At 39.7% G+C, this 21026-nt stretch overlaps 1 protein-coding gene across 1 annotated transcript in view; it reads right to left on the bottom strand.

The window, feature by feature from the left end:
* The window catches only part of LOC148672668 (uncharacterized), a gene marked incomplete at its 5' end in the record, with an annotated part of 78278 nt that extends 57352 nt beyond the window's left edge, over positions 1 to 20926 (bottom strand). Inside the window, 13 exons of the mRNA XM_088627272.1 lie at positions 4887 to 5033; positions 7067 to 7213; positions 8939 to 9085; positions 11074 to 11220; positions 12216 to 12362; positions 12683 to 12829; positions 14505 to 14651; positions 15501 to 15647; positions 16910 to 17053; positions 17707 to 17853; positions 18867 to 19013; positions 19609 to 19755; positions 20767 to 20926. Of these exons, the coding sequence (XP_088483398.1) occupies positions 4887 to 5033; positions 7067 to 7213; positions 8939 to 9085; positions 11074 to 11220; positions 12216 to 12362; positions 12683 to 12829; positions 14505 to 14651; positions 15501 to 15647; positions 16910 to 17053; positions 17707 to 17853; positions 18867 to 19013; positions 19609 to 19755; positions 20767 to 20926 (1921 nt within the window). The remainder of the gene's footprint in view (positions 1 to 4886; positions 5034 to 7066; positions 7214 to 8938; positions 9086 to 11073; positions 11221 to 12215; positions 12363 to 12682; positions 12830 to 14504; positions 14652 to 15500; positions 15648 to 16909; positions 17054 to 17706; positions 17854 to 18866; positions 19014 to 19608; positions 19756 to 20766) is intronic.
* Between the last annotated feature and the right edge of the window lie 100 nt (positions 20927 to 21026).

The following is a 21026-nucleotide window of genomic DNA, read 5'->3' as shown; positions in this document are numbered from 1 at the left end:
AATTTGCTTATTAGAATTAGTCAATCATGGAAGGCATAGAGTATCATCAGCCTTTGTTCATTACTGCTTTGCCCTTATCTCCATTGTCTCTACATTGTTTTTTAATGTACATCTTATTACCTACTGCCACACTTGCATTAATCATCCATCTTATACTGACCTTACAGTCAGTTTCTCACTTTTTTTCTATCTTGTTTACTTTGTGATGATGCCAGTACACTAGATATCAATCTTCATATTATCAAGCCTTATAATGACTCTTTCCCACTCATAAGCAAGGACTCCATCATGAATATCAACTATTAAGTTTTCCCATGACTTTCTCGACGGGCTGATCCTGTTTGACCAGGTTCAGTGTTCATTAAAAAAAGAAAACCATGTGCATGACACAGCAGAAGCTGCTTGTTTGTTTGTTTTTTGGTAACTACCACCTACAACCACATGTCTGTCTATTAATGTGAAAGCCAGGGAATACTCAGGACTCCTGAGAATGTTCTCTAGACCCCTCTTTCTCTCTTTCATTTATAAGCTCAAAAGCATGCAGCTACACTGGTTAACAATGCATACAGTAACTCTCCCTCCTGTCAACCCTGATTCAGCTGAACCATCCTGAGCCTCTGCTACACACTTCATCCTCTTTGAGCCTGGCAAAGAAGTTAGCCAATGTCCACCTGTCCAGCACCTGCAAAGCACCTCAGTGTTTTGCAGACCCAAAGTGTTTTTTGTAAGTAACTTGCACTCTCTAGCCTATAAGTCAAAATAATCCAAAACTATAGGAACTCTCCCACCACACAGTACAGGTCTCAGATACCCTGTCCTATTATGCCACAGACTGTTACTTTTTCTCCAAGCTGTTCTTAATACGCCTCCCAAAACAGCCCAGAGGAGCCCATATTGGCTTGCTATGCAAGTTGGTGATTTCCTATATTAAGTGCCTTCCAAAACATCCAGACTTTTGCACATTTTTTTATACCTCATTAAATCTGCTCGTTCTGATACTTTGAAGTGGAAATTCATATTTTTACAAAATATGAATAAAAAACAGAGCCTATCACACTTGCACCTCACGTGAGTTGTCTCTGAGAGTTAATAACTCATTTAGAGCATTCTTGAGATTCCCTCAACAGTCTGCAATCTTCATATATATATTTGGCAAATTGTTTAAGATAAGGTCCTGTGTTAAGCAAATAAATAATCAAATTCTTCCCTTCAAATTATTATATCAGTTAGAGTTTAGTTGTGTTCTGTGTTTGTGTTTATATTATCATTTTAACTGCTAATTCTTATTATATACATGTTAATATAAGTATAAAACATCTTTCTTCTTTACATAAAATATGGCAGAAGGTATAATGTTTTCTCCCAAAAATTGACCTTTATAACAAACATTCTTGTATCTCTAAGTCTCTAAGCAAACATTTAATTTCCATTAGCATTCTGCTCCACAATGTCTGAGTGCAGTCATATGCAGTCAATATACAATGTACTCATAGAACTGTAGGTAATTCAGCAGGATCATCTTAAGAACTGGGGTGATGGTTGTATTAAAGTGCTTCACTGTTATGGAATGGAAAGGTGCTGTTATTCTGGAACAGTAAGGGAGCAGTGCCTACCTTTGTTAATGGGCGATTTGGATTGTGTCATGGTTCAGTGCAGCAGCCATTACTCTTTATCATTTGCATTAATTATATCGATCACAGTACCATCAGAAAATTGGCTCATGATAAACACTGAAGGTCAACATCCAAACATAATTCTGGACAATTCTAAGATGACTTTCAGAAATGGGCTGATTATGAACAAAAAAGAGTGCAACATACCTCCTTTACTGTTCCAGATGGGAAAGACATAACAATGTATAATGCATTGAAAACAACATGAAGTCGTTAACACATAAGAAAAATACATGCATACATTGAAAATAAATTTTTCAGCTTTCATCAAGTCTCACAATTTAGAAAGACAAATAAAGAGGTTGGGTCATTAGTGCAAGACACGTATACTGTACATAAGATTACATGTGTGGTGAAAAAATAAATAAAATATAAAAGCAGGTCAATTGCCTTGGGAAAAATAATAAAAAGTTATATTACATTTGAATCTGGGTAGGTAGTCTAAATCAAAGTCCTGATGCAAAGAGTTCAAATTATCTGTGCAAGGGATGGTCATATTGGTCAATAATTATACTGGCCTTCTGCAATAAGAGAAACGTAAATTAACATATTGTCAATTTTAAAATTGGAAGATTTATTTGAAATATCTAGATATTTGAAAATATTTATTCTGTATGAAAAAAATGATTTTGATAATTTAGTTCAATCATCATTGACAAAATCTTTGAAAGGTACTGAAGGAAGAAGAACATACAAATAGGATGCTTGGATACATAACATAATGTACAGGACACGAGAGGAAACAGATTATGATGACACTGCACAATACACTAGCTAAACAAGACATGGAATACAATAGAATTCAGCATACAGTTATAATCTCCACACTATAATAAGGATACTGCATATTGAATCCTTTAAGCAAGACCAAATAAGGATGGTAAGACCCATTCATTAAGTGTTCCTATATTTCTATGATCTTAAAGAGTACAAATGTCCCCAGTGGCCAAAATATTGGGAACTCACGAGACATAGTGCACTGGGTCTCTCTAAAAAACAATAACAGCTGGGACCAACCTCATACAGTACGTACTGTATTTGAAGCACAGTCTAGACTTCGACATTTACTTTTGAAATGGTTCTTATTTTTTCATCCACATCAACAGTGTTATTCTAATTTGAGTGACAGTAGAAAGCTTTCTTGAAGCTCACCAACATCAGAAATAATCTTTATATGTATTATTCAGTGGGACCCAGTTCCAGCTAGTAGCAGACAAAGGGGTGTTGCTGATAGCAGCAGATATTATACCAGAGGTAGTCACCATTTGAGCCCCGCCTCGCCACCCCACACATCTCATCAATGGAGTTGTTGGGCTGCCCTACTGCCCATTGGTAGAACTTTGCTGGGCGATCATCACTCCAGTACCACTGCTGCCAGATAGAGTGCTTCTTCAGGCCCAGCCACACCCACTCTGGAAAAGAGGTTTCGTTCCTTATAGTCTTGAGAAGCTGCTGGTGTTCAAGCTGGTCCGTGACGCTCACCAGGTTAGAAGAATTAAGGAGGCAGTATCGCAGGGCTTCCATCCAGTTTCTTCTCTCCTTCACAAATCTCAGTTTCCTCTTACTATCTGAAAATGCAAGAATATGATAGAGTATGGATGACTTCTTCAGCTGAAGCTATGGACAATGGAGAATACTCTCATGGCTCTCCCTGGTAATCACTGATGTGGTTTTGAGTATGATGGGGTCCTTTAAGTTTTGGGGAATTATGATTTTTAATACCCTTACATAGGACAGGAATATCACCAGTATCACAAAGAAAGCATGGCAGAAAATGGACTTTTTGTGCCAATTAAAAATCAGCTTTACAGAGCCATAAGTGAGTAGATTCTGACTGCCTCTTCAACTGTGCAGTTTTCTTTGGAGTCTGCCCACTCCTAAGGAAAGCTGCAGTATGAAGATGCAGAGAAGATCATTGGCTATCATTCTGTCCTCCCTTGCTGATTTGTACAATTTCACAGCAAAGAAGGGAGCAGGAATGATTGTTGATGACCTCATCAACCCAGGCTATCATCTGTTTCAGAAACTCCCCTCAGGAAGACACTTGTTGTCTATTAAACCCAGAAACATTCGGTATTTGAACAGCTTCTTTCCTAGGGCTGTCTTTTTGCCTGAATTCCTTGTTGTATATGCACTGTCTTAATGATACCTGTATGTAGTAGAATGCTTGTTTGTGTATGGGGAATGTTTTTGTATCACCAAGTACACCAGAGTAAGCCTGAAATGTACTTGGAGAATAAAGGGGATTCTGATTCTTATTCTATGATTTTGAAAAGCTTAGAGATGTCAGGGAGTGGTTTGCAACATCACTCAGCACCAAATTTCTTTAATTATTTTGCCCTGAGAATAGTTAATGATACAGAAGAGAAACTGGACCACAGAAGAAACGTAGCTGGCCGTGGTCTGAAAACCAATGCTCACAGTGTTACATGTTTTCCCCGGGTCCAGCTGGGTTTTTTCCAGATGCCCTGATTGATTGGCCTTTTTATATTTTCAGAATGTGTGCAGGATGGGCTGGCATCTTATCCATGGTGTGGTCCTGCCCTGAGCCCTGTACTTCTGAGATAGGCTCTGCTTTGTTTTGAACCTCGGTCTAAGCTAACAACAACTGCACCCCTGTGCTCCAAGTAAACATCTTTACTGTTTTTAATCCTTTCAAAGAAATATAAAACCCAGACCATCTCACCACTCACTGAGCATCACCGAACAGTCTAACGCAAAGCGAAAGATTTACCTACATTGACACGGGTTTGAGCTGCTTGTCAGTGTGACTCCAGCTGGGGGTACGTATCCAGTGTTACAGGAGCAGATGTAGCTCCCAACAGTGTTGTTACATTGTGCATTTGGACCACAGATTGAGGTTTTGCCTGCACACTCATCAATATCTGTGGAAAACAAAGCAGTTCCTACAATCACTAAAAGGAACATTGAAATGTTTTCAATTTTTGCACCTCTAGACCCAGATGAGTCCTGGTTTTGTCCTGTCTAATATAGCCCATTTAAACATAAATGTTACTTTAAAATCTTTTGCAACTACAATTTGATTTGTTGAGTTGACCTAACAGCAAGGTTGCAGAATTAGCTGCTAACATTAATCCTATCATCTTCATCATTCTTTTTTTTAAATACAGAAGATTAGTATCCTACCTAATTAAAATGACAATCGTCACTAAATATCAGCAATGAGTTTGTTTAAAAATAAGCAGTTCTTACCTTGACAAGGTTTTGAGCTGCTGGTCAGAGTGACTCCAGCAGGGGGCGTGTATCCAGTGTTGCAGGAGCAGCTGTAGCTCCCAGCAGTGTTGGTACATCGTGCGTTGGGACCACAGATTGAGGGATTGACTGCACACTCATTGATGTCTGTGGAAATTGAGGTTTTGCTCATGATTACTTTGTGGAAATATAATTTTTATATAGTTCTCTAACACTCTTAAGTTATTTTAATGCGTTTAATATTGTGCTTTTAATGTTCTCCTTACATCTGGCAGAGCTTTAATATACAGTACATCTAGAGAGCCCACAGAGCTGAAGGTGGAACCTGCTGGGGGTGTTCTTCATGCTGCCAGCATGAGATCTCTTGTTCATGCCCGTGTTTTGTATTATTTGTTTAGGCTCCTTAGCTAATTATTTTTTGTATCTAATCCTTCTATCCACTATGCATTAATTTAATTAGATAGAGTTTATAATACTTTCAGGATAGAGGATAGCAGCCAATTTTACTCTCACTTCAGCTTCCCTAACCTGCAAATATTTCTGGATAAAAATCCATATGTGAGCCTTTTGTCTCCACCCACTTTCCACCTGTGCAACTCCCCCATAGTCGCTGTTCACTGTGCAGGGAGGTCTGAACCTCCTTTTCCAATGGACAAGAGGTTGGCCCTTAGACAAGGTTAAGCCAGGTTAAGTCAGTTCCTACTATGACCTAACACTAAATAATATATTTAATTCCTGGATGTAGGTATTCCTCTTGAAATAATATTAACTTCAGGCTTACATCTCCATATCAATTCCCAACTTGCTTCATTGCTTGGATTATGGGACAAATTGCTCACTAGAAGTTAGCAATATGAAAAGGGCTGTGTCTCTGTATTTACTGTAGATACCATTGTACAGCATGGAATATCTGCAGGGATATAGCTATTGTATTTCTTCATCTTTATTTTGTAGTCACTCTTTGGTTTAATCCTTGTAAAAGCTATAATTTGAAATGTGTCCCCAGTCTCTTATAAACATATCATAGGCTCAATTGTCAACAGTTTTGGGAGTGCCAAAGTAAAGTTAAGTTTTGGAGACAGATGTCTTCTTACACTGATCTGGATAAAAACATGTCTAGCTCGCAACAGGTGCTCCTGTTTAATGATAGCTGTGGTCTTGGTCTTTCACAGCCTTAGTACTTCTATGAGGTCTCCTAACAAATGCAGACTTTTGGCAGAAAATATAGGCCACTACAGTACCACTGATTGCAAGGCTAGAGCAGAAGAAACTCCCCAAAATGTTGGCAAATTGTGCATTTATGCCACAGGTTAAGTGGTTGTCATTATCGTAATTAAGCTTTGTCACTTCCCAGAATTTAATTGTCTCAGCTGTATACTGAAGTATGTGTTCACCATCTTTGGAAAATCAATTTGTTCTTTTCTATCTCAAATGTTGCATTTTTACACTTTGTAAGAAGAAATGTGGGTGGAGATTAGATGGGGTATGGGGGGATGTCTTAGAAGAACCACATTTCCCAGAAGGCATTGTGGAATAACCTGCTATCCTCAGTCACCTGACCAATTGAAGGAAGACAATTGGTTGGCTGACAGATAAAAACCAGTTAGCAGAGGCATCCTGTGCCTTTCAACCTCAGTTCTCTGGAGAGAGAGAACGGACTCTGATATGAGCTCCACTAGGGGGAGAAGAGAGTGTGTTTGTCTGTTTTCCCGAGACTCACCAATGAAACATCCCTGTTACAGCATCATAGCCCTGATACATCACAGAGAGCTTACAGCTTCTTGAAATCTAGCAAAATCTCTTTTTGAATTAGTTTAATTTCATTCAGTCTTTAATTAAAATATTTCTGGAGCTCACCATTGCAAAGAATTCAATTTATTTTTCCTATTTTAATATTTTTAAAATTCATTCAATACAAGCTGAAGACCCCATTAAAGTTTAGTGATTATAGAGTTTATTTTGAGATTAAATAATATTACTGTCAATGTTACTCATTGTGGTTTAAGAAAAAAAGTGGATTTGAATGTAGATTTATACATTTTTATTGGAATGACCCGATTGGTATGTCATGCTGTTTGAAAACAAAGGGCCTGTAAAGTCAATGGGATACTTTAGCATATTGAGCATATTAACAAATAAAGAATGTACCACTAATTTATTTCTGGGATAAGAGTTCTTACCTTGACAAGGGTTGGAGCTGTTTGTAACTGTGACTCCAGCAGGGAGCTTGTATCCAGTTTTACAGGAGCAGGTGTAGCTTCCAATGTTATTGATGCAATTTGCTTTTGGACCACATATTGAGGAAGAGACTTGACACTCATTAATGTCTGTGAAAAAAAAAAGAAACTCATGGCCAAACCATTTTTAATCCTTGTGTTGTGCCTTTATCATGGTTTTTGGAAAACATATATTCTTACACTGTCATACCCATTCCCAATGAAGGGCTAGAGGACGTGGTAGAATTACCACAGCAACTGGCAGAGCATCAACAAGACTTGTCAGTCTGCCAGTTGCCATGACTACACATTTAGGCAGTAGATCTGTTTAACAAGTACCCAATGAACCTCCACACCAGTCTCACAAGGAACAGGCTATTTAAGATTTGCCTTTGGATTACTCTGTGCTCGGCTTAAGAGTTTTTTCTGAACCTCCGAGTTTCAGTCTCTAGTGTTGCTTTGTTTATTTCCAGATTCTGAACTTGTTTCATTTTGTCAAGATTGCTCTTGTGCTTTGCTTGTGTTTTTGACTACGTCTTTGGATTGTTTTCCAGCCTGCCTTCCTCGCCTGCTTTTCAATTCTCTTCATGATCTTTACTCAAGCAGTGTCATTATGCCTGCGAACAGGTTTCTTCACACTTTAGTATTTCTCAAGTAGTTCATTTTTGGACTTCTGTTTGTAAATGGGTTAGATGTCAATCCATGGGAAACACATTAAAACAGGTTTGTGATGTTAGGGGTCATCAGACAGCAGACATTTTGAGTAAACAAGATGATACAAGAATTTAAGATACAGTAGTGTGTCAAAACCACACTATTGCTATTCCTTTCCACCTTGCTCTGCTCTCCACCTCTCTAACCAATATCCCACACATTCCTACTCTCTCGACAATATGTCTGCAAACACTTTCACCAAATAACTCCTACAACTAGCAAAGATGAACGTATTTGAACTTGTTTGGGTCCAGCCAAACCTCAGTTGTGCTTGTCATTACCCAAACCTGAAACCAATGGAGGTCTCCACAATGTTTCCCTTGGGGGAATAAGCTGTTGCACTGGGTCACCTGACCAGTCGCAGGAAGGCAATTGGTCAGGTGACTGTATAAAAAGCAGGAAGCAGAGCTTCCTGTGTCAGCCAGTCTGTGGAAGTGGATGTCTGAGGGGCAGTGGCAGAACCCTGTGTACAGAGGGGAAGGACTGACTGAAGACTGAAGACTGAAGACTGAAGACTGAAGACTGAAGACTGAAGACTGAAGACTGAAGACTGAAGACTGAAGACTGAAGACTGAAGACTGAAGACTGAAGACTGAAGGAATTGTGAACATTTTGCGAATTAGAGATTTGTTTTGTCTTTTTGTGGTTGGTTTGTTTTGAGGCAAATAAGCAGTTTAGCTCCTCGACTGTAATAGTGAGGTACTTCAGTTCAGGTAGAAGCTTGAAGGAGGGTGATGTTCTTAATTTTTCCCCATACTCTGAGATAAAGAGTTTTTTTAAAACCTAACAGCTGTGGTTGATTTGTCTTTTAGCTTGGCCTGCCTGTTTTAAAGATTGCTTTGTGTCATACCCAATGGCTTGTCACAATGGAGATGTGTTTGTGTAAAGAAGTACTGTATGTATGGGTTATCTTTAATGCTATTGATTATGTGCCCTTCTAATTTATCCATATGTGTCATCTGCCCTTAACAGATCATGTGACAGCAGGGGAATCTGCTATCAGGTGAGTATTTATTTATGTAGTCTCCATGACTCTATTGTCGCACAATTATATTCATCCTGACACCTTCACAATTAATTCTGTCACTGGCCTCTGCATTGTGATCACATAACAGCTCTTACCTTGACAAGGTTTTGAGCTGCTGGTCAGAGTGACTCCAGCAGGGGGCGTGTATCCAGTGTCACAGGAGCAGGTGTAACTCCCAGCAGTGTTGGTACATTGTGCGTTGGGACCACAGATTGAGGGATTGGCTGCACACTCATCAGTGTCTGCAAGGAGGGAAAGGCATCTATATATTCATTGCTTTCTCCTTTCACAAGGTTAGTGGAAATTTCAGGAGGTTTTTAAGTCACAAACAAATTCTTTTGCATTCTGTTATGTAAACAAATGTTTGATACAAAAAGTGGGTTTTGTATTATAAACCACTGTAGCTGCGAGGCTTATTAATAAGAAAGCATTAAGTGTTCTGAGCTTTCCCAAATGGTCCCATCTCTGTTCATCTCTGTGGTGCAGCCACAGAGAAACTATTCATGCAGGCTGATTTAAGGTTTCCTTTGATAAGGTTTCCTAGGACAGCTCCCAAAGGGGGATGCACTTAGCTAAGCCTGGCTATCATGATCAATGGTCATCCATTGGCGCCTATCTGTCTAGGGAGTGCCAGATGGACATCTGGACTGCATTCCTAAGTGTCAGGAGTAAGTGACTCATATCTCACCTTGATCAACCAATCAGGGACTGGTAGGGCTGAGTAACCCACGTGGGACTCTGATGCCCATGGAACTTTCAGCCAATGAATGAGCGGAAGTTCCTCCAGGTAAAAACAGGCAACACAGAGAGCCTGGGAAGATTCAGTGGAGAATTCTGTGGACAATTCTAAAGGGAATTCAAAGGAGAATTCCAGGGCAGGACGGCCCAGGAGCAGAAGGCTCCAAAGGGCAGGACATTCTCGCAGCGCGCCTCCTGACCATCCTGAGACTCAGCCCGGACAACCACGGAATGGCCAGTGTGTCCGAGTGCCAGAACTTTCCTTTGTTCTAAGAGTCTAGAGCGGAGGTTGCCAGAGAGTAACCAGAGGATCCACCCGAGGTTAGCACCAGCAGCAGGCCTCGTGAACAGGTCGGAACTGTGGACAGCTGAATCACTATTCAGAACTAGCGCTTCATCAGGAACGAACCGGTCCTCTTCCTGACTTGCTGGGACCCACAGTCATCTTTTCTCCTGTGCGCAAACTTTGCTAGTTAAAGCCAACACTAACTAGCCGGTCAGTGAGCATCAGCAGCGCACCGTCGCAAGCCGCACAGCACAGCCTGGCACCGAGCCAGAGAGCGCGGATTGGACAGCAACAAGCCTGCAACTGTTTCTTTGTGCCTGCAGGAGATCTGAATCCCCAGAGATTGGATGAGTATTCAACTTCACTGCATTACTGCTCGAGAATTCAATTGTTATCCCAACCAGTTGATATCAATTTAATTCCTAAGAGTTATGTACTTGTTTTGAGTATCTAATGTAGAAGTTATAACCAAGTTCATTTATGAAACTGTCTTAATGAATGATATACTGAACGTATGTCCTCTTGATATGTGTAACACTTCGTAACTGACTGAATATATATCTTTTGTATTCTGATAACCCTCTCGATAAGATCTGTTAGGTTTATATGCATATTTTATGTATTAATAAATGAATCCTCGTGTATTAGTACCTGTGTGTGTGCGTTGTTTGAGTTATATCGCATGATTGGATTCTAAAGCCATCAAAAGAATCAATTTTGTGATTTACTGCTACAATTAATAATTGTCCCAGTAAATGCCCAAACCCTACAGAACTGGTGCCTTCAGAGAGCACAGTACACCACAAAAAGGTCTGACTGAGACTGCACTTAGCATTGTGCTGCCTTAGACACAAACACATTTTCAGTGTCAGGCCAGTATTGTAACACTTCAGTGTAGGAGGTTAGCAACTCACATATATAGAACTTGGTATGTATATTACATGAACAATGACAGGTTTCCTTCTTTCTGTAAAAAATGTATAGCATATTAACAAATAAAGAATGTACCACTAATACTTTTGTTATTTTTGCTAGTACTGGCACACTGATAAGGTTACATTTTGTATTTTCACCATTGTGTTGTGGTTTTGAATAACATTTCTAAAGTTTTACTGGTATGACTCGATTTCAATTTAAAGGCATTTGACAACCAAGGACTTGTAAAGTCTGTGCGACAAATGTTGATGTCAAACCCATTTTATTTACCTTGACAGGGGTTCGAGCTGCTGATCAGAGTGACTCCAGCAGGGAGCTTGTATCCAGTGTCACAGGAGCAGGTGTAACTCCCAGCAGTGTTGGTACATTGTGCTTTTGGACCACAGATTGAAGGATTGACTGCACACTCATCAGTGTCTGTGGAAAGCGAGACAGTCAGGGCCAAACCATTTTTCAGTCTGTATTGTGCCTTTATCATAATTGTAGGAAAACCCATATTCTCATGCACTTAGGTTTCTTTACATTTTAGTATTTCTCAATTTCATGTTTGTATTTTTGTTTGAAATTGGGTCAGATCTCAATCATTGGAAAACACTCTAAAGCAGCTTTGTGATGCTGGAGGTCATGAGAAGTCAGACGTTTTCAATAAACAAGGTGATACAAAAACTACTGTATATGTAGGTTTAAGATAAAGTAGTGTGTCAATACCACACTATAGCTTTCCCTCTCCAGCTTGCTCTGCTCTCCACCCTCTCTAACCCTTAGCTCACACACTCCTACTCTGCTGCCAATAAGTCTGCAAACTCCTTTCTCCTAATAACTCCTACTACTAACAGAGAGGGACATGGGACATAGACAAACATTTGAACACCAGGTCCCTCCAGCCTGAACAGGTCCACCCAGTCCCAGATGTGCTTGCCCCACCCAGTCCCAGGTCTGTAACACTGACAACACAAGAAGCTCACACTTTTAGGTAGTCAACACATTTGATAGAGCTGTGTCTGTATAAGGAGGTATGGGTTTTTGATTATGTACCCACTTGATTTATCTATATACATCAGCTGCCAGTAATAGGTTATGTGACGACAGTGGAGGACGTAGCTATCGGGTGAGTGTGAATTTATTTTAGCAGTCTCTGTTACTCCATTGTCACACTTACTGTATATTCATCCTTTCACCCTCACAATATTTCTGTCACTGGCCACGGCACTGCATTTGCATTAAAACGGTTTGTACCTTGACAGGTGTTTGTTTTGTTTGTCAATGTGGCTCCAGCAGGGGGCATGTATCCAGTGTTACAGGAGCAGCTGTAGCCTCCATGACTCCATTGTCGCACAATTATATTCATCCTGACACCTTCACAATTAATTCTGTCACTGGCCTCTGCATTGTGATCACAAAACAGCTCTTACCTTGACAGGGGTTTGAGCTGCTGGTCAGAGTGACTCCAGCAGGGGGCGTGTATCCAGTGTCACAGGAGCAGCTGTAGCTCCCAGCAGTGTTGGTACATTGTGCGTTGGGACCACAGATTGAGGGATTGGCTGCACACTCGTCAGTGTCTGCAAGGAGCAAACCGCATCTACTGCATAAATTCATTGCTTTCTCCTTGCACACAGTCAACTGAAATTTCAGGAAGAAGTAAAACACAAATGATTTCTGCATTTTATTATGTGCTTTATATGCTCAATGAAAAAACGATTACAAATTTTCCTGAAAGCAATTCTGGTGAAATGAAATGAAAACAAGAAAAGTTAATATTCACTTGACTTACTTTTAAATCCATCCATCTTTTAAATAAGTTTTACTCCCTCCACACATCAGTTTCTTTTCAGTGTCATTGAATAAAAGAAAATGTTTTGTTCTACTGACGAACTGTTACCTTGACAGGGGTTTGAGCTGCTTGTCAGTGCTCCTCCAGCAGGGGGCGTGTATCCAGTGTCACAGGAGCAGCTGTAGCTCCCAACAGTGTTGGTACATTGTGCGTTTGGACCACAGATTGAAGGGTTGACTGCGCACTCATCAATATCTGTGTAAAATCAAAATTATAGTTGAAATCAAACTTCTAATTCTTTATGCAGCTTAACTGCTTTTGTTAGTATAGATTTTGGGAGATGACCATAGCACAAATTCTCATGTTTCTTGTGAACCCCAAAGAACAGCCTTTTATACTTCATTATGATTTAATTACAAAATTGGTATATGGTTACAAGTAACAGCCCATTTCTACTGACACTCCTCTCATGGAATGACTCATTATTACGCCAAGACATTCTGTTGTCACTCCACACACAGTGCAGGCCCAGTGCCAGGCTGGGCCCCTGAATGGGGCTAATTAATCATGCGTTGTATCTGTCAGTACATATGGAATATTTTGAAGGGAGAGTTTGAACAATATTATGCAGCTTTGGGTGGCATGATGGCACAGTTGTTAACTTTGCTGCCTTGCTGCACTGGGGCCCTGGGTTCAATTCTGGACTTCAATAGTATCAATTCTGGGTTCAATAGTATCTGTGTTGAGTTTGTATATTCTCCCTGTGTTTGTGTCTGGTTTCCTTTCATTTACTGACAGTTTAATTCCCTTCTGGGAAAATTGACTTTGGTGTGCGTGTGTGTATTTGTGTCTGTGTGTGCATTATGATAGACTGGTGTCCTATCCATGGTGTATATTGCCTTGTGCCTGTTGTTTGCTGGGATAGGCTCCAGCTCTGTGACCCTGTATTGCACATAGTGGTTAGAAAATGGATGAGTGGGTGGATGGAAGTCCAACTGTGTTTTGGAAGATAGCAAATCTCAGCCTGTATTGGCTGAAAAAGTGGCTCTGGTGTCGTTGTGTGCAGAGCTCTGGATGAGCTGGGCCCTCTTTGTCCTCAGAGAACATTGCAGTACCACGCCAGGCTTTCTTCTAAACATGAGGCTCGAAAGACCTAGTACAAAAGAGTCTTTATCCACCAAATCATCTGTACACAAACAAGGACTTGCTCTAAACCATTCCAAAATTATACACAATCTACTGTAAATTAGTCTTATCTAAAAATATGGCTCTTAACTCTCCTCCAATTAACTAACTAAACAGTGCACCTCATATGAGCCTATATACCACTTTGGTCATTTTCAATAAGCACAGGTAAATAAACCTTAACACTCTTTTCTGCAAACAGTTAGCAATGCGTTCTCGGCCAGCAGTGCAGTCGACTTGCTTACACTCACTTTACTAGGAAAAAAGGTGGACAACCGCCAGATTCAGTTCCAAAGTCAAACAACCATTGATCTTTAGGTTACAGTAACCTACAACAACTATAACAACAACTACAGCCTAAAGACTTCCTTTGTTGCCCGACTCCTCTCTCCAGTTGAGCAAATAAATGCATGAAGTCTTGTGCTAAAATTTATGTTTGTTACATCTGAAATGTAATTTACATTAAAACAATGGCTGCTTACCTTCTGTAGTATTCAAAGTATCCGTCTAAATTTCTAGACATTTTGCGGCCCATCCTATGCTCCTAGTTGTTTTTACAGTTATTTATGTCAACCATTATAAAGAAATTATTAAACATGCAAAGGTAAAACAATAAAAAAGGTCTTGCTTTCTCTTAAAGCAAAAATGCATTGATTTCAACAGGGCTTGGCATCTTTGATCTGTTTCATTAGTTACTGATTACCAGCGAACACAATGACATATATTCTATGAAAACAATCCTTACCTTGACAGGGGTTTGTGCTGTTGGTCAGAGTGACTCCAGCAGGGGGCGTGTATCCAGTGTCACAGGAGCAGCTGTAGCTCCCAGCAGTGTTGGCACATTGTGCGTTTGGACCACAGATTGTTGGAAACAGTTGACACTCATCAATGTCTGTGACGAATCATAATCAACATTAATTTTGTGCTTTACTTAGGTGTGGAGTAAAGATTTCCTAGAATATCTGATGACATGAAAATCCCAGGATGTATTGTTACTCAAGGAAAAAAATGGCTTAAAATAAAAACTTATTGCAACTCAGACTTAAAGGGAAGATTCTTGACAGTTGACATATACAGTAGTATAAAAGATGAATCTATAAACATTCTTAAGAAATTAATCCTTAACACTTTTCAACTCAGTACACCGACGCGCGGACCCAAAACTCACTAAAGAAGACCACAGGTTAAACTGAATCCGTTCAGCTGTTCTCTGTCACACTAGACAGGCTTCCACATCATAGATATGGAAGGAAGAAATATTACTTCCAGCGCATCATAACAGTTACAATTTATGATGTAACTCTTTATCAAGAGCTGTCAGGCATTTGTTTACACTTGGAGGTATGGGTTTTTGATTATGTACCCACTTGATTTATCTATATACATCAGCTGCCAGTAATAGGTTATGTGACGACAGTGGAGGAGTTAGCTATTGGGTGAGTGTGAATTTATTTTAGCAGTCTCTGTTACTCCATTGTCACACTTACTGTATATTCATCCTTTCACCTTCACAATTACTTCTGTCACTGGTCACGGCACTGCATTTGCATTAAAACAGTTTGTACCTTGACAGGTGTTTGTTTTGTTTGTCAATGTGACTCCAGCAGGGAGCATGTATCCAGTGTTACAGGAGCAGCTGTAGCCTCCATGACTCCATTGTCGCACAATTATATTCATCCTGACACCTTCACAATTAATTCTGTCACTGGCCTCTGCATTGTGATCACAAAACAGCTCTTACCTTGACAAGGTTTTGAGCTGCTGGTCAGAGTGACTCCAGCAGGGGGCGTGTATCCAGTATCACAGGAGCAGCTGTAACTACCGTCAGTGTTGGTACATTGTGTATTTGGGCCACAGACTAAGGAATTATCTGCACACTCATCAATGTCTGTGAATCCAATAATCCAAGTATTTAATTTAAATCTTTGTCCATTTAAACATTTCTGTTATACTCACCTGTGGGGTAATGGATTGGTACAGTTTCTTTTTTTCATGAAAACCCTAACATTTGTCCTGATCACTTTTAATCCCAAGACATGCGTAATAGCACATCATAGTCAGATACAGACCTCATCCCACACATTGTGTGGTGGAATATTTGATAATTGCAGCTTTATTGATGTGAACCTTCTTCCATGAGGTGGTGACAACTCGTCTACAATGAACCATGTCTGAATCCAGAATCCCAATTTAGATTTCACTGTATTTTATAAACAGGCTTTGTTTGTAAGGCTTCTCACCAGAAATTCATTTTCTCCAAATAAGGAGGCTGCTTTGAACCAAAATGGTTGCTGAGAAATAGTTTTGATGTAAAGAATATTTGCTTTCAATTTTCACATTATTACAGATTTTCACCAAGGATAATAGGTTATAAGGTGACGCACAATCAGACTAGATACAAGATACAAGATGCATGAAATCTGAAAGCACAGAATAAAATGTCCTGAAAGTGTAAATATGAGGAGTGTATATACTATATACAGTATACATTATAAGGCAGCCAGAACTCCTATATTAATGGAACAAGGTTTATTCCATGCTGAAAAGAGAAGGAAGAAAACATAACGTTTCGGCCGTGGAGCCTTCTTCAGGTGTGAGCTCCCACCTGCCGAAACGTTGTGTTTTCTTTCTTTTCTTTTCAGCATGGAATAAACCTATTATTTCTTCCTTTGCAGCCTACACATGCTGAGGCAGCTACCCACCTAAACTACTTGTATATTAGTTTTTTACACTGTTTTTTGTGAAAGTTAACCATTAGAAAGAAGTAATTAAACATGCAGACGTTCCCATCTAGTGTCCAGGTGTGTTCAGACTCTGCTTTGTCCTACTGTGATACTGTACCAATGTATTGAGCCTAGGCCCTCATTATGACATTGAAACACAAGCCATTTAAGACACAGGTTCGACTATAACAATACAGCCCATTGCAGAAAAATCATTTAACATTTTACATTACTTAGTAATTTTCATATTTGCTTAATTTCAAATTACACTTTATTTAACGATTGTGCTTACAAACATAGTTTCAGATATTTTTAATAGTTGTGATCAAGAATAATGCGAAATAGGGAGATCTGTCTAAAACATATACTCACTCTTTTCTTCATGAGATTAAGGACAATAAGACTTATACAAGAGCACAGTTCTTACCTTGACATGGATTTGTGATGTTTGTCAGGGTGACTTCAGCAGGCTGTGTGTATCCAGTGTTACAGGAGCAGTTGTAGCTCCCAACTGTGTTGGTACATTGTGCATGCGGACCACAGATTAAGAACTTTTTACACTCATCAATGTCTGAAGACAATCAAAGGCATTATTGTAATTAAAACTTGGCTCCTCTCATGAACTTTAACTGAACAAATGGTCAAACGGTGATCTCTTCTTGTAGTTGAAAACGGCAGGCATGTCCTGCTCTTTACTTCTGATACATTCTGGATTCGTCCAATGGTGTTAATAAATCTCAGTATCATGGTCATACTCGTTAGGTGAGAGAGTATAATTATAATACAGAAACTCACTAAGTCTTAGAGAATGGATTTCAGGCTGTTAGACAATCTGCATCATATCAACCTTGAGGGCCTGCTTTGAGATGCTGTAACTATAATCATCTAGAGCATTCAGTGGCTTAGATAGTATTCATATTTGCACATTTGCAACATTTGTTTTCTGCTTGGGAAACTTAGCTCAGAGTCTGGCTTGCTTGGGAAACACAATGTACAACAGCAATTATTAGACATGTGTGTTTCATGCTTCAGATTATCATTGGCTTAGAAAAAAATTAACTCTTCCTTGTTCCTGTTATGTTTTGGCTTTTCTTGACATTCAATCAGGCGTACAATAAAGTAAAGTTTAAGTATGCAAATGATTCATTCCCTTCTGAAAAGAGAAATTGTGTGTACTGTATGTGTGCGTGTATATGTATGGGAGGGTTAAACTCAGTGACTCACCTGTACAGGGATTTGATGCACTGGCCACAAAGTATGCATCAAGACTTTCATATCCACCATCGCAGGTACACTTATAATTCACATCAGTGTCTTCACATTGCGCTTTTGGACCACAGATTGTGTGGACAATTTCACATACATTACGTTCTGCAGAAATCCAATATTTCACCAATTTTAGTTTTAAACATTGTCTAAAGAGCAGCAAATTGTAGACCCTAATTGATAATTAAATTAGGGGAGATTTAATCTTTATAAGTACTCGACTGCTTGTTAGAGGGTGAGGAGTTAGTGAAAAAGTACTGTAAGAGAGAAGAGAACAGGGAAGACCTCAGGGTGGAAGGAGTCTTTTCAGTCTTCTCTGGAAGAGGAACAACCCAGAGAGCTAGGGTCCTGGGTGGGGAGCCGAAAAAGAATCAGCTCTGAGGTTTGTACACAGACATTAATATAAAGTCACGTGGATTAGTACAACTTCCCAGGTGTACTAGGATTAATACCAGAGGATTAACAGTATGCACCATCTGCACAGTCTGCATCACATGTAATGTCTGAACCGTACTTCCATCCATTCATTTTCTTACTACTATATCCAATACAGGGTCCTAGAAGAATCAGAGCCTGTCCTGGCAAGCAACTGGCACAAGGCAGAGTATATCCTGGATGGGATGCCAGTCCATCACAAGAGACACACAGTCACAAATACATGTACATTTTTCCCAGAAGCCAATTGACCTCCCATGTCTTTGGACCATGGGAGGAAACCAGAGAATCTGATGGACAGCCGCACCAACACGAGGAGAACATACTGACAGCATGCAGATAGCTCCCCAGGAACTGAACCCAGGGCCCCAGCACTGCAAAGTGTCACTGTGCTTCCCACTTCAACAAATCTGTTGGCCTGAAATACGTTTGAAATAAGCTGAATTGTTCTAATCAAGCAAATTACCTGCCTCGGACATCTGAGACACAGAGGCACGACCATTTATATAGTAATGGTATTACTGATTTATTGATATTAGATAATGGTGTAAATTAGCAGTTCATTAATGCTGCCACTTATTACCCATCTAAAGCAAAGCAGCTACATAAAGTTTACATTTTCAATGCTGTTTTATTGCTTGTCACTGAATATGAAGTGAACAGATATTTATAAAAGTTTTTACCAAGACACGGGTTGTTTACACTTGTCAAGTTGACTCTATATGGAGAGATGTATCCAGTGTTGCAGGAGCAGCTGTAATTGTCCGGATTGAGATAGCACACTGCATCAGGCCCGCAGGCCACAAAGTTGTTTTCGCAGTCTGCCGTGCCTTTAAAAAAACCATCACCACAGCTCAAATCAGCTGGAACTGCAGGCCTTTGATGAAGGCTTCATTGATATCACTACTGAGATATTACTCTAAGATATGCAAAATATAACATCTTTCATCCAGAGATGCAGAGAATGGGCTAAAGTCCTGTAAAATACACTGCCAATGCCCCCTTTCTAAAAGTACTGCATTCTTAACTGTGACAGATATCCATAGAGACAAGAGACTGTCTTGTGGCTCTGTATTTCCTACCCTGGAGTAAGCAAACACCCTGTACAGTGACATGACATTAAGACTCTCATTTAATAAATAACAATATTGTGTTTTGGGCAGGGTACTGTAGGTGCCTTTACTGTACGCCGTCAGCCTTCCCTAATGGCAGAGCCAGCAATCTAAACTGGGGGAGACACAGTCAGTGAACAGTTAAGTCTCCATGTCAGGAAAACATTGCTCATGACTGGATGACAATTTGCTTGGAATCAAGACATTATAAAATCTCGGTCTACAGTATTTTTAATAAAAGCATATTCCTCCAATTTGATTTTAACTATAGCTATTAAAGAGGTCATTTAATCTTCATTGCATTGCAACTTACTTCTACATGGCTCTAAAGCATTTGTCAGGAAGATTCCATAAGGAGGGAAGTACCCAGTAGCACAGGAGCACGTGTAACTCCCAAGAGTGTTGGTACATTGTGATTGTGGACCACAGACTGAGGGGTTACTTGCACATTCATCGATGTCTGTAAAGAAAGAAGCTCATTGTAACCGCCAATTTATCTGTTCTAAATTCGTTTTTGCTTCATAGAAATGGCAAGGTCAGCAATCAAAATCTACAAATCTACTACCCTTTTTGCAGAGATGACATGCTTTGGGATCAGGGACACTGTTACTTGTTCTTTTATAGGCTACAGCTCTGAGTAGTTTCTGATCTTAAAATGGGGTGCACCCTTAACAACTGCAGATAGCACTGGGGCAATGTAACAGGCATCTAATTGTCAGACAACTCTGTAAAAGTAATGTCTGTCCCCAAGACTCCAAAGATTGTTCCAGCCTCCCATATTGAGAAAGCTCTTGGCACTGCAAGGAGGGGTGTCTGAGAGATGGCGAATCAAATATCACATATGCTACATGTGTAAGCCAAATACAACAACATAAACATGTACATAATCTTCAGTAATATACTTCAGCTTCTAGCTGTGAAGGTGCTGTCTGGACTGAAAACAGGAAAGGGAGTAGGAGACTATGGTAATTATGCCTTTGTTACTGTATGTAGAATTAGGAAAGCGCAGAATCTGGAATATAAATATATTTCAATTGGATTATTTGGCAGATATGAGACTTGTGCATTTTTATCTGAGGAAATATTGACCTCTGCGCTGAATGATTTATGATCAGGACCAAATAAGTCTACATCTGTAGAATTTATTAATGGGCATGGAATAAATTTACCCAATTTAGTGATTTTTGTGTTTTTGTGAATTTTGTGATTTTTGTGAGCTCGCAGAAAAATACATTTCATTGCCAGCAACTACTGCTGCACGCCGTATTGTTGTGCATTTGATAAATAAACTTTGATTTGATTTGTAAGTCCAAGGCATGTGCAGATCAAATCATTGGTATGTTTAAAAGCAAATACGACCTCTTTTATCTAATAATAAATCAGTTGCCAACACTGTTGGAACTTCTGCAAATTCTGAACTTGTCTATTCTGTGCCAACAAATCACTTTATGTATAAGACAACACTTCTTACCTTCACATTGATATGAAGCATTAGGCTGTTTGACACCACTAGGGGGAGTGTACCCTTGTTGACATGAGCATAAGTAATGGTCATCTGGGCTGGTACAGAATGCGTTTAGGCCACAGAGTGATGAATCATTGTTCACACACCTCTTCTGATCTGTAAGAAGTCAAGACAAAGACCAAATATTATTGATCTGTATCTTTTTGAACAGTAGGGCATACTGCAGAATTATAAATGTCTTTGTGGGATCTACTGAATGAATAGCA

The sequence above is a fragment of the Lepisosteus platostomus genome, chromosome 4 (genome assembly GCF_059453375.1).
Source record: "Lepisosteus platostomus isolate fLepPlt1 chromosome 4, fLepPlt1.hap1, whole genome shotgun sequence".
NCBI classification, from domain to species: Eukaryota; Metazoa; Chordata; class Actinopteri; order Semionotiformes; family Lepisosteidae; genus Lepisosteus; species Lepisosteus platostomus.
The sequence above is the reverse complement of the archived record's forward strand: the minus strand, read 5'-3'. Positions and strand labels throughout refer to the sequence as shown.